Raw genomic sequence first — 13,138 nt, 5'->3', positions numbered from 1 at the left:
TTTTACATTTAAAAATAAATAATCAAGGCTTAAATTAACATCATTAAAATCTCAAAATCACTTAACTCAAAAAACAACTTTTTAGAAAACTAATTGGTGAAATCCATAGATCCGGTGATGGGGAATAATATTTGTAAAAGCACTTTGGAAAAACTCTAATTGAAAATTTTACAAAGACAAGAACTCAACCTTTTTAGAAACAAAAATCATGGTTCAATAAATCATTTCCATAATCATAACTTTAATGAAAGCACTATGTATGGAAGCTAAAGGGATAATTTTAATTGACTAAAAACATGATGAAAGAAAAGGAGAAGAGGTTTTTTTTTTTACCATAACATGAGAAGATAATGATAGTGAGGAGTGGTGGTGATATGTTGAAGAAGAAGATGGCAAGCTTGTAGTAGTGTTGTGGTGCTGTCCACGTGATTTCATGATGGTGGTGGTGTTTTGTTGGTAAAGGAATGAGAAAAAGCTATGATGATGTGTGGTGCTGTGCGTTTGTATGATGCCCAGGGAAAGAAAATTAAAAGAGAAAGAGAGAGGAAGAATAAGTGGAAAGAATTGGTGAGCTGCAGCAAAAGAAATGAAAGGAAAGGAAAAATGATGTTGTGTATTCGAAGGAGAAAAGATGAAGAAAATGTGTTCTGCAGAGGAAAGAAATAAAACGTGAAGATGTAAGGGAGACAGGATGAGAACGGATTGGTGGAGGGATCTATCTATAATATTTAGAAAAGAGCAAGGCTATGAGACCCACTTAGATGATGTGGCAATCCAATAATGACTTTCCCTCAACCCCCTCTTTGCATGACAAGTGTCCTCTTCTTATTGTTTTGGACTAAAATAGTGGAAGCCCATTTTGATTTCAGATTTTTTATGAGGCCCATCATTCAAACCATTTGAATGGTGATTTTGTATTTTTCAAACCATTTGAATGGTGATTTTGTATTTATTGTTAATTAAATAGGAATGGTGTTATTGCAAGCATTTAAATGGTATTCATTTTGCTTACAAAAGAAGTCAATAATTCCAGGCGTGATAATTTCGTGGAGAAAATAAAGGATTAATTTACGTCAATCATAAACATCATGTATATCTTTACTATGTTTGACTTTTTTTATTTATAATCAATATTTTATACCAAATAGAATCAATATCATGTTGATATACAATAAGTGCACTATGTGATTTTCCATAGTGCACAGCGATTAATTTTGCTAGGCGATTAATTTTCCAATTGGTTCCACTTTTTTAGCCTACTGTATATCTTTACTATATTTGACTTTTTTATTTATAATCAACGTTTTATAGAAAGAATTGATGGCCTTAATATGGATCAAATAAAAATATAATCAATTAATGGGCCGTGCATGATTTCATAATTTTATATATTGAAATCTTTCCAAAATTTTCTTATATATTTATCACTATTTGTGGAATTGTATACGGTCTAATAAAGCTGATTATATGATTTCGAAAAAGTCAAAATAAATATATATAATTTACATATTCCATTCTTTTGGGGATGGAATATTCTTGACAACTTTAGACATCCTTAACCCTAATTCCAACTATAAATACCCCCTTATGTTACATTTCTTCTCCATCATTCCAACAATTTTCCAGCACTTTATATATTTGAAATTAACCTTTCTTCTGATGGCTTCAAGAATCGATGATCTTGCCAAAATCGATGCCTCCAAATAGACCTGAACAATTGTTGCGAAAGTTAATCGTTTATGACTAAGTGCGAGCTTATATGGCTCAAAACTACCCTTTTCAATGGACATGATTCTTATGGATGACAAGGTATGACACTTTATTTTTTCAATCACTCGGTTTCCATGTAATTTTTGGAATGCATTCATAAATCGCTAAGTTTATTTTCTATTTAAATTTCAGGGCTGTAAGATTTAGTCTACAGTTAGGAAGACTTTGATTTATCGATTTCAGTCTTTGCTAACTGAAGGACGCGTATACAAGATTTCATTCTTTGGTGTTGGTGAAAGTGGTTGTGATTTTCGCCCAACAAATCATCCGTTCAAGATCAACTTTGATATTCAGACTTCTGCGCGATTGCTTCCTAACAAGGCTATCAACTTAACCCCGTACTCTTTCGTTCCACTTGGTGACATAGTGTATAAGGACCTTGATACATCATTCCTTATAGGTATTAATCCTTCTTTAGCCTTTCGAGTTTTTTAAAAATATTTATTAATCTTCATAACATTTTTTTTATTTTTTTTCACCAGATGTAATTGGAATTCTCACTGGAGCAAGAGGAGAATAAGAGTTCAAGAAAGATGGTACTAAACAGAAAAGGATAACTATTGAACTTGACCAAGATGGGTACATCTCATATTCTTTGCCTATTTAATTGATCGCTCACTGACTGACAAGTGTTACAACCACAGCTACTCACATATATTAATTACTTGCACTGATTTTCCTATAATTTGGTTTGTTTGACCCCATTAAAAAACTGTTTTTAATACACATATTTAATCATTCTTTAATACATTAATTGTTTACTCAATTAAAAAAATTAATAAATGTTTTATTCATTTCCTAAAAAAGGTTTTAATACACCTATTTAATTGTTTTAAATTACGTAAATTTTTAGTCAACTAATGAAAGACATTAAATGCTATACAATAAATGCTATATTCGAGTTTTTTTTAAAAACCTTTTGAATTAACCTATATAATAATTCTATAGATGAAGTTTAATTTTTGTTCAATTAAAAATTACTATAAATGTTATATTCATTTCCTTAAAAAATGTTTTTGATAAACCAATAAAATTATTATTTCCAAAATTAATGTTAATCAAATATTAATATCATTAACCGGTATGCTAACGCATTTAACCGTTTTTAAATACATGATCAGGGGTCAATGGTAGAAAAAGAATAATAAAAGTTCTTTAATACATTAATTTTTAGTCAATAAAAAATTACAATAAATGCTACATTCCTTTCCTTACAAAAAAAAATGATTTTTATGTAAAATATTTTCTTTGTGGAAGTCTTTTACCATGTAATCTAAACACATAGACACACACATATATAATAATGTTTTCAAATCATATTTTGATTTTCAATTTATCATACCATTACTTATATTTACTCTTAGTTTTTTAAAAAAATACTTCAGTATTATGAAAAATCATTTTGATAATCACACAAAACTTTGCAAGTTGTGTGACACTCATTGTGATTTTTTTTGGTTGAATGCTCATTTTTTTTTATATCTTAATTTATTAATACGTGTCTAAATAATGAGATAAATATTCGTCGTGCAACGCACGGGGTAAAAACGCTAGTAAGGATGAATAGATATTTTTGTAAAGATATTTTTGAAACTGGTACGAATTGATTTAGACACTGAATGATTTAGCTCATAGAGTTAAGAGAAAAATATAGGGGTGATATATTATTATCCCAAAAATTAAGAGGAACTCTATGAAATGATAAAATATAAATTTGGATCACTTTGGGCAAAATAAAACAATCCATCGACAAGAAAATGAGTAAAAATTGAGCTAAAGAATAACTGTTAGACAATTAGAACAAATATGACGTTGTCATATTATGCAATTAATCTAAGTATCGATCCAAGAAAGGACGATACTTGCATCGGGTTCATTTAAGTGAGAAAATAGCTTGAACGTAGTATGGGTTGAAATATGCCGCAAAACTACTTTTTGCGTTTGACGTCGGATGAAGAAACTTCCTTCTGAAGAAAGATTTGGAACGTCGATTAGAGTGGGCACACGCGGATGAAATCTTTATTTGAAGCTCCGAACAGGAAAAGTCTTCATCGTAGGTTAATTTAATAGCTCTAGAAAAACCAGGGATTCAGTTTCGGCAAACCTCCCGGTATCGGAAATGAGTGTTCGTAAATTCCAGGGTTTCGTATTAATCTGCTTGTCGTAGGAAGGTATACGAGCAATTCTGTATATCTCCAGAATTCTTATGAATAAATTTCTACAATGTTTTAAGTGTACTTTGGCTCTATATAGACGCTCTCGTTCTAAGACAGTCTTGTAAATTAGTCAAGTTATCGACTAAATTGACTACAGGGATAGAATTAATTAATCCATGAATTTCCTTCTTCATTAAATTATTTTTAAACAGCAACCACTTAAGTAAATTCCTTTCACGTTGTATTAAATCCTAATTGTGAACAGGAAATTAATTAATTTATTCTAAGCTTTAAAAATCCGAGTCTCACAGGCTTCATATTCCCGTTTCAGAGTTCAGTTTCAATTTCAATGCTAGAAATAAAAGTAGTGATGGCTCTAACTTGGTAGTTTTGGTTTCATATTCCAGTTTCAATTCCAATGGTAATTTCTTTCAGGTTCTGCATTTGGAAACTTGCTTCCAGAAGTGTCTAGCTAGACTGGTTGCTTCAGAGTTGAAAGCTTGTGTTTGATTTTAATTCTCTATTTCTGAAGCCAGGTGACTTGTTGTTGTAGCTTTACCACCATTCTGTATAATGTAGTTACTTTTTGCACTACTCTTCTGTTCCTTCAATATGTAGATTTGGTGAGCTTCCTCTTCGATTTCTTTTCTTAGACTTAATGTTTTCTCTATTTGAATTCTACTTTTAGTTCATACGATTTCAAAGAAAACCTAACTTTCATATTTCTCGGTACGCCTGAAGCTTGGCAACGTTGCCAGAAGTTCACCCCCACCAATCTTGCATTTCAACCTCCACCATCTTAAAAAATAGTTCAAATGCCTAATGCTTTGCCAGAGGCGAATGCCCCGAAGACAAAGCTCCAGATCGACTTTGATACCTCTGTCTTCAAGAAGAAGAAGATTAGCCTCGCCATACACATTGAGCTTTTCTATGGCCACTCTTTGGGTATATTCTCTCTTATTTTGTAAAGCAATTGCGAACATTGAACTTCTTTTCATAATTGTTTAGATGATTGAAATATATAGTAACAAAACTATGGGGTTTATTCCATTTTTGTTGCAGATGCTTTCACCTTAGTTTTCTGCAAAACTTGGTTTCTAGATGCTGCTATTGGCACTGAATTGAATGAGGTTAAATTCTTTATGGAATCATGATCTGGTTCCTAGTCTTGATTTATATATTTAATTTCTTACTATGCTTTTGCTATTATGGCCATTTCAATCTTGCTGTATGGAACTGTTAACTGAACTGAGATGCTAACTATGGAGGATAGAAATAGTGTTATTCATGATGATAGAGTGGTTTCTTAAACTTAAAGATATTTTTGCATATATATATGTGCATATCTTAGTTTTCCAACCACATGACAGTTTGCTTTTTTTTTTTAAAAGCCACATGACAATTTGCTGCTTTCATTTTCTTGAAATAACTCCTCTTTGAGTTTTAACAAGATGCTAAAGTATGTATGATATATTCCTTTAAAGGTAGAGGTATTGGTAAAAATGACTTGTCATAACTGAGTTATGTTGTATCCTTTTTTCTTGATGATCATTTATTTATAACTGAATATTACTTCGCTACCTTTTTTCCGAATAAAAATAGACCAAATTAGATTCAGTTATCAGCAGGTGCATCTATTGCTCTAGTTCACCATGCAGTGGTGAAAAGTGGTCATAATGTAGCAATCAAGGTTTGTTTATATGTAGTTCTGTGTTTAGTATTTGTGTTTCTTTGTGTGGGTGTCTGGGTGGTGACATAGTTATTAATCATGAGCTATTACTCCTTCATAAAATGGAAAAAAATAAGCTATTACGGTTGTTCTGTGTAAGTATAGCAAACAACTCCTCATTCTTTTTTGAATCCCTTGCAATTGTAACATGACAGATTCAGGTGGTTAATCAAAAGTGACTCAGACATTGCTAAAGCATCAACGCTTCTTATAGGTAATCAATCAGGATACCTTTAGTGTTTGTCTGTTTGATGTATTTTTCTTAATTTTCGATTTTTGTCTGAGTGTACTTTCAGTCACATTTTATACTAGTAGAAAGTAGAAACTTTCATGCGCTGCTTTGTTGGATAAGCTTTAAAAACATTAAGTAGTAATGTAAAATCATGGAACGTGACTGCTGAAGGGAAAGAAAAAGAGACTACCTACCTCATACTGTTTCTTTCTTAGTACAGTTTCTTTCCTAAATTGATTTTTTTTCACTGTTTCATGCAGCATGTATACTTTCTAGGAGTTTGATCTTTGGTTGATTTCATAGCATTCATTTTCACTCAGTATACAGCTCTTGAAAAGGTATGTTGCTTGCATTTCCAAGGAACATAATAAAATTGCATTGAAATGTACCATTGCTAATCGGTTAGGCATGCGCAGCAGATGTGTTTTTTATGCAGGTAAAAACATATATGTTATTGGCAACGCCGAGATAAAGCCTTCGACATTAAGACATGAGTTACCGTTTTGATATTCAGGTACTTTACTTGAGTAATATAGGTTTCTCATCTACTATTTTAGGCATTTGATTCTCTTAGTCTTAGCCACCATACAAGGTATTAAGGGACTATCTAATCTTTGAAATTCGTGGTATAGATGTATGTTTTTATCTGTCCTAGTTATATAATTGTCTACTTGTCTATTTTCCTGCTAGTATATGTATGCCTTCTTATTTACTTATGTGTTTCATTTAGGTTGTCTGGTGAATTGGCTACTCTATAAACATTTTGCTTATACTTTGCCCTGACTAGAAGTGAAAAGAAGAGGGAATGTTAGTAATTCATAGTTATCTTTCCATTGATTTAATAGTTATCTTTGAGGTAGTTTGGATCAACATTGCATAATAGGTCCAGGTGCATCTTCTAATTGTTTCCTATTTTATACCATGGAAGATGTTTCTTGCGGTTAGAAACCCACAGATGTTGATATAAACCCTCGCAAAGTGCTTGTGGAGTAGGCTTTTCTAAACCAATGGAACATATTTGTGGGGGTTATAACCCCGATGACTCTCCACGAAATAGTGAAACAGAACAAAGTATTCAGTGGCAATAAGAAAAGCCGCTAAAAGCTAAATATTTTCCCCGGCAACTCATGACCCCTTTTTATTGCCGCTAAAGGTTTTTGCGGTAGGTATAGAACTGTATATAAATTTTGTCCAATGATGTACCAGGTCAAATTGTCATTGCCATATATCACTTATAAATAATAAGCAGGTCAAATTATCATTGACATATATATCAAAATAATCATAAATCATAAATACAATATATTCGAATTACTTAACAAAGTATTTACACACTTTCTTAGGATTGACTCCATAAGTTCTTATCTAACAATTTTCCAAGTTTGGAAAATTATTTCCATTTTAGCAAATCCCACAATCATTTCAAAAACACAAATCCCCCAATATTTAATAAAGAAAGAAATCTTGTAAAGAAAGAAAAACATGTTTAGTAAAATTTTATATAAATAGTATATGTTCATGGCATTTTAAAATAAATGAAGGAAAAACTATTTTTCATATTTATTTACATAAATTCTAAGACTTTACATGTTTAGGAAAAACTCCTTTTACCATTTCCTATAATAATATGTAAAAAAAGTAAAACAGATAGATATATGTGATTGGATATTTAATAAGAATTTTCTAAATCACCCTAATAAATATTGATCATCCTCTTAACACTTAAAGCATTGACTGTGGGACAAGATGTTAGTCTCACGTGCATTGATTGACTGTGTTATACCTTATCTAAGACAAAAATAAAATAAAAAATATGGGGTAAAATTATCTTAGGTGACGTATTAGAATTTTAACATGAAAATTATTTCATAAAACATGTTAAAATATTACTTTGCAACCAAAGAGTTGAGTGATTTTACATGAGAGCCCTGCCCTATTTTATATACTACCTTCATTCCTAATTAATTGTGTGGAGAGAAAAGAAACATACATTAAAGAGTGCAATTAATTTTGTTTATTTTTTAGAATATTTATTTCTTTATTTTACTCTCTATAATGTATTTTATTTTTCTTCATTTATTGTTCTACAAGGGCATTACTTGGGAAAACATGTTAAGTGAACATATATAGACAAACAAGATTTTTTCTTATTGTACTACTAATTAAAACTATTTCTTGTATCTTTTTCTCTGTGAAATATACATGGAAGGAATTTGTTTTTGGTACAAGGCTATTTTCCTTAATTAGTGCAGATACACTCATACAAGGAAGAGAATCTTCATTCATTCAGATTACAACTGGATATTGTATTCTACGTCCAAAAAATTGATTGATTTATATAATATTAAAGCAAGACCAAGACATGAAGATCACCAACTCGGTCTTTGAACTTTGTTTACATGTAGTAATTAAAAAGCGCGTAGAAAGCAAAGTGTGAACAAGTCTCCTGAATCGACAAAAAAACCATTAATGAAATCATAGCATATTGTCAACGTAAGAGACTTTAGTAGTAAATGTAACCATTTTCCTTCAACGAGTCATATGGTAGCAAGTAATTCCCAGATTGAAGAGCAAAGGACACAACCAGGGTAGGTATAATTCAATGTTTTTTGAATTCAATGGCAGAAACAGACACATAGAAAATCAAAATAAAAACGTTATATAGAGAGATAGACAGACCAAGTTTGAGAAGAAGAAGCCATTTGAAGAAAAAAATGAGTGGAGGAGGGGTTGAAGAAGGCAACAATTTGGAATTCACTCCCACATGGGTTGTGGCGCTGGTTTGCTCCATCATCGTTGCTGTTTCTCTCGCCGCGGAGCGTTTACTTCATTATGGTGGCAAGTTTCTCAAGAGGAAGAATCAGAAGCCACTCTATGAAGCTTTGGAGAAAATCAAAGAAGGTTAATTAGTACTTTTTTTCATTTTTCTAATTTTTTTTCTGATCTGAAAAAGGGGGTGTGTTCAATTTAACACATTTTGGTATTTTTTGTTTTTGATTTTGCAGAGTTGATGCTGTTGGGTTTTATTTCTCTACTTCTGACGGTAACACAGAATGGGATCATCAAAATCTGTGTTCCGGAGAGTTGGACTCATCATATGCTTCCTTGTAGCCTTGAGGATAAAGAAGAATCTGAAGGATCAAAAACACCCACTGAACATTTTCAGACATTTTTCTCTTTTTCTGGTGTTTCCGGCACGGCGAGGCGCCTTCTAGATGAGAATCAACATGCAACTGAGGCAAAACCTGGGTATTGCGCTGCCAAGGTAATAAAACAAGAATCAATTTAGAGGGTAGAATAAGTCACCAAGCCGTTGGGTTTTCAATCAACTGTTGTGATTGCGATCACATACTTACAAATGTATAACGCATTATAATTTTCTTTAAATCTGAAAGCGGGCGGCAACGATTGCTTTGCCATCCAAAATGACTCACTTTAGATAGGACAAAACAGGATGTGACAGCTTTAGAGTAACAGACCACTTCAGATGGTAAAGTAAGCTATCAGGGCAAGGGCTGTTGATTGAAAAAATTAACGATTTTGATTGTGATCACATGTTTTATAAATCACCCAGGTACCGACCATTATGGTAACTTACTTTACCTTTCAAGGTGGGTCTCTCACTAATGGGCCAAATCCAACACAACAAGTTCATGTTGTGGCATTTTCATTTTATCTAGCTGGATCTGGCATATTCATTCTCATAATGTTGTTTAGGCAAATTTTTTCGATGCCTTTAATCATTGCTTTGTGTGTTTATCTTATTTTGCAGGGTAAGGTGCCCCTGTTATCCACGGAAGGGCTGCATCATCTTCACATCTTTATTTTTGTCCTGGCTGTTGTTCATGTGACCTTTTGTGTTCTGACTGTTGTTTTTGGAGGATTAAGAGTAAGTTTCTAATCACTTATTAAGCTTTTATTGTAAACCCAGTTTTTCTTAACTTGAAAGCTAATAAATGGTTGTAATTAATTAGATACGTCAGTGGAAGCACTGGGAGGAAAAAATTGCACAAGAAAATGCTGATGAATTAGAGCGAGGTAAACAAATTTCATCAGTTTTACTTTTAGTGTATTTATTAACTAATAGCGACTGGAATTCTACATGTCTTTCAAGTCAGGATCAAAATTAATTCTCCATCAGCAAATGGTGTCTCATTTCCGATTTCAGTCAATGAATTTAAGTCATGTGAATTAAAAAATGTACCGGTTTAATGCAGGTCCTGAACCGACAGTGACTCATGTTCATCAGCATGCTTTTATCCAGAATCGTTTCTCTGGTTTTGGCAAAGATTATACTCTAATGGGTTGGTTGGTAGGTTATTTATTCTGCTCAAAGTGTGAATTAAAACTTTTCTTAAGGGATTAAAATTTTTATAGATCCTTAGTAAATTAAAAGTATTTGTAAGTACATTTGCCTTGTTGTTATTGACATTGTTGTAATTCCTTCAAAATTTTCATGTTTCTTTCAGAAATCATTTTTTAAGCAATTCTATGGATCAGTGACAAAGTTAGATTATGTGACATTAAGGCTTGGTTTCATCATGGTAAGATTTTAATGTGTTGAATTTTGTTGTCAAAATAAGTTCCAAGATTGTTATATATATATTTGCCTGTAATTAACTTCTATAATTGAATGATACTATTATTTTTGTTTATCTGTTTTAGACCCACTGCAGGGGAAATCCAAAGTTTAATTTTCACAAATACATGATTCGTGCACTTGAGGATGATTTCAAAAAAGTTGTTGGTATAAGGTACGTACATGCTTCACCACAATATGAAAAATGCAGTAAATTTTTAAGCATTTATATATAAGTTAATTTTATTTTATAACGATGGTGTTTTAATTGTTGCAGTTGGTATCTTTGGGTGTTTGTAATCATCTTCTTGTTGCTTAATATCAATGGTATGCTACAACTACAAGACTTGGATTTTTAAGTATATTTTCATGAGTAGGCAATGAATTTCAAGCATGAGTAATGAGCATCAATGATGACAATGATTCATATATTTTTTCATATATAACTATTTTTGTAGTTGTCAGAGAACATTGATTTGGGAAATATATTTAAGATGCCTGTTTTATTCTTCCAGGTTGGCACACATATTTCTGGATTGCTTTCATTCCTGTCATTGTAAGTGTTTGTTTGGCGCTTTCTTATGGATACACATGTGCTCACATTTATATATTGAATGTTGCAAAATATATATTTCTTAATCTACTAAAATAATTACAGTTCAAGTAAAACTAAACTGTTGATTCTGTTATCTGTTGTGCCACAGTTTTCTTTTGCATGGTTAATAGGAAATTGGTCTCAAAGTGATCCTTCAAATTACAATTACACTAATGTTATATGTTAGCTATCAAATCTACTATTTCATAGAGGTATTGATCCTGCTTAAGCAAGATAGGTAATTGCTTCCCCATAGTAATAGTAAGCAACAAAAGTTACTGTGTCAAATATATAATGCTTAAATGGCCAATTCTTGATATAGTAGCAAGCAAGTTAGAATCTCATAAGGGTGAAAATACAAGTTCGAATCCCGGAAAAGACAGTCTTAGTTTCTCGAGTAGGTTCACTCGTCAAAGACTAAATAACTAATGCTTAACATGCACTGTAAAAAATGGATATACATATAAATTCACCATACATGTTGATGTAATTCTTTTTTCTAGTTGTTTCCATCCTAGCTAGCCTTGTATATATCTTCCTCTTCATTAATAAATTTTCTGCTTCTGGTCTTCATTCTTCAGCTTCTACTTGCTGTGGGCACTAAGCTTGAGCATGTGATAATGCAATTAGCTCATGAAGTAGCTGAAAAGCATTCAGCCATAGAAGGTGAACTAGTTGTTCAACCATCAGATGATCACTTCTGGTTTCATCGCCCCCACATTGTCCTCTTCTTGATTCACCTTATCCTCTTCCAAAATGCTTTTGAAATATCATTCTTTTTCTGGATTTGGGTAAGCATATTGCTATATTGGTGGCTTGAAGCAGTATATATATGATAATCTTTGCTATGCTATTTACTTAATCAGTTAAACTTTTCTCAATTCTTGTTTTCCTTTCTCAGGTCACATATGGATTTGATTCCTGCATAATGGGACAAGTCCGTTTCATTATTCCAAGGCTCATTATTGGGTAATTTCAATACTTTTTTTTATAATTTCTTTGTATTTTGACTTTTTGGAATGTGCATTCTGAATTTCAATTTTTTCTTATACACCTTTCTGGTTGAATTGTAGGGTGTTTATTCAGGTACTTTGTAGTTACAGTACCCTGCCACTGTATGCAATCGTTGCACAGGTTAGTTTGAGTTGCTTTCCAAAGAACACAAGTCTTCATTTTCTTAATTTTAAATTAAGGCATAAAGTTTGTTTGCATTATTGACATTTGCCATTGATGATTTTGACTCTAATGTTATATATGTAGATGGGAAGTCACTTTAAGAAGGCAATATTTGATGAACAAGTGCAAGCAAGGCTTGTTGGTTGGGCACAAAAGGCAAAGAAGAAAGGAGTCAGAGGAGAAAGCCAATCAGGGCAAGGAAGTTCTCATGGAAATAATGGAATTCAGCTAGGCTCAATGTTCAGATCAAGGCCATCTGCCCCAGTAGACAATACCATTATCCCCATAGATGACACCCCCAAATGAGTGCAACGAGTAAACAATGTTATGTATAACCATTATATAGTATAGCTGGTTTTACCTTGATGTCAAATATTTGAATAATTGGGCATAACTTAGTAATGAAAACAAATTTTGAATGAGAATGAGGGCTAAAATGTTACCACCAGGGCATGTCTTCAGTGTCATAAAAGTAAATACTCGGTCAACTTTTGTGAGTACCAAATATTTGAAGGGTTTTTGTTTTATTTACAGTCCATTGTCTTTCATGTGATTTTTTCTCTTTGTATCGTAATTAGGATGTCAACCAAACTCTTTTTCGTATTTGAATTAACAAATTGTTCCAAAAGTTAGAACTTGTTTGAACACACTTTTCCGCTTCCTTAAAAATTAAGTGTAAGCATGCATCATAGCATGTGTTTTTTCTTTCAGGTACTTTTTGTCAAATAAAGTGTGAAATGGGTAAATTGAAAAACTTACTGAAATGGTCTTAATGTATGACAATAGCGAAAAATAATGTTCAAAAAATTGGACTGGTCATTGAACCGGTGAAGACACTGGTTTAAGGTTTAAAGTTTCAACCGAGGTCAAACTAGTAGTAATTAAATAGTATTTAAAAATA

General features: G+C 32.1%; 1 protein-coding gene across 2 annotated transcripts; it reads left to right on the top strand.

The window, feature by feature from the left end:
• Positions 1-4,335: 4,335 nt before the first annotated feature.
• On the top strand, positions 4,336-12,770 carry LOC130743126 (MLO-like protein 1). 2 transcript variants are annotated; one of them, XM_057595247.1, is made up of 19 exons: positions 4,336-4,462; positions 4,668-4,871; positions 4,989-5,056; positions 5,811-5,869; positions 6,148-6,225; positions 6,307-6,401; positions 8,513-8,788; positions 8,893-9,152; positions 9,660-9,776; positions 9,862-9,925; positions 10,105-10,199; positions 10,357-10,431; positions 10,553-10,641; positions 10,744-10,793; positions 10,982-11,022; positions 11,643-11,852; positions 11,963-12,030; positions 12,135-12,195; positions 12,322-12,770. In XM_057595247.1, the coding sequence occupies exons 7-19, from the start codon at positions 8,602-8,604 to the stop codon at positions 12,541-12,543; spliced, it is 1,539 nt and encodes a 512-aa protein (XP_057451230.1). In that variant the 5' UTR covers positions 4,336-4,462; positions 4,668-4,871; positions 4,989-5,056; positions 5,811-5,869; positions 6,148-6,225; positions 6,307-6,401; positions 8,513-8,601; the 3' UTR covers positions 12,544-12,770. The 2 variants fall into 2 exon arrangements, with proteins under 2 accessions (XP_057451230.1, XP_057451229.1); XM_057595246.1 differs by lacking the exons at positions 4,336-4,462; positions 4,668-4,871; positions 4,989-5,056; ... (1 more) ...; positions 6,148-6,225; positions 6,307-6,401 and having other exon boundaries at positions 8,316-8,788.
• Positions 12,771-13,138: the final 368 nt, after the last annotated feature.

Source organism: Lotus japonicus, chromosome 3 (assembly GCF_012489685.1).
Source record: "Lotus japonicus ecotype B-129 chromosome 3, LjGifu_v1.2".
Taxonomy (NCBI): Eukaryota; Viridiplantae; Streptophyta; class Magnoliopsida; order Fabales; family Fabaceae; genus Lotus; species Lotus japonicus.
Note: the sequence above shows the minus strand (reverse complement) of the source record. Positions and strands in the feature narration are given on the sequence as shown.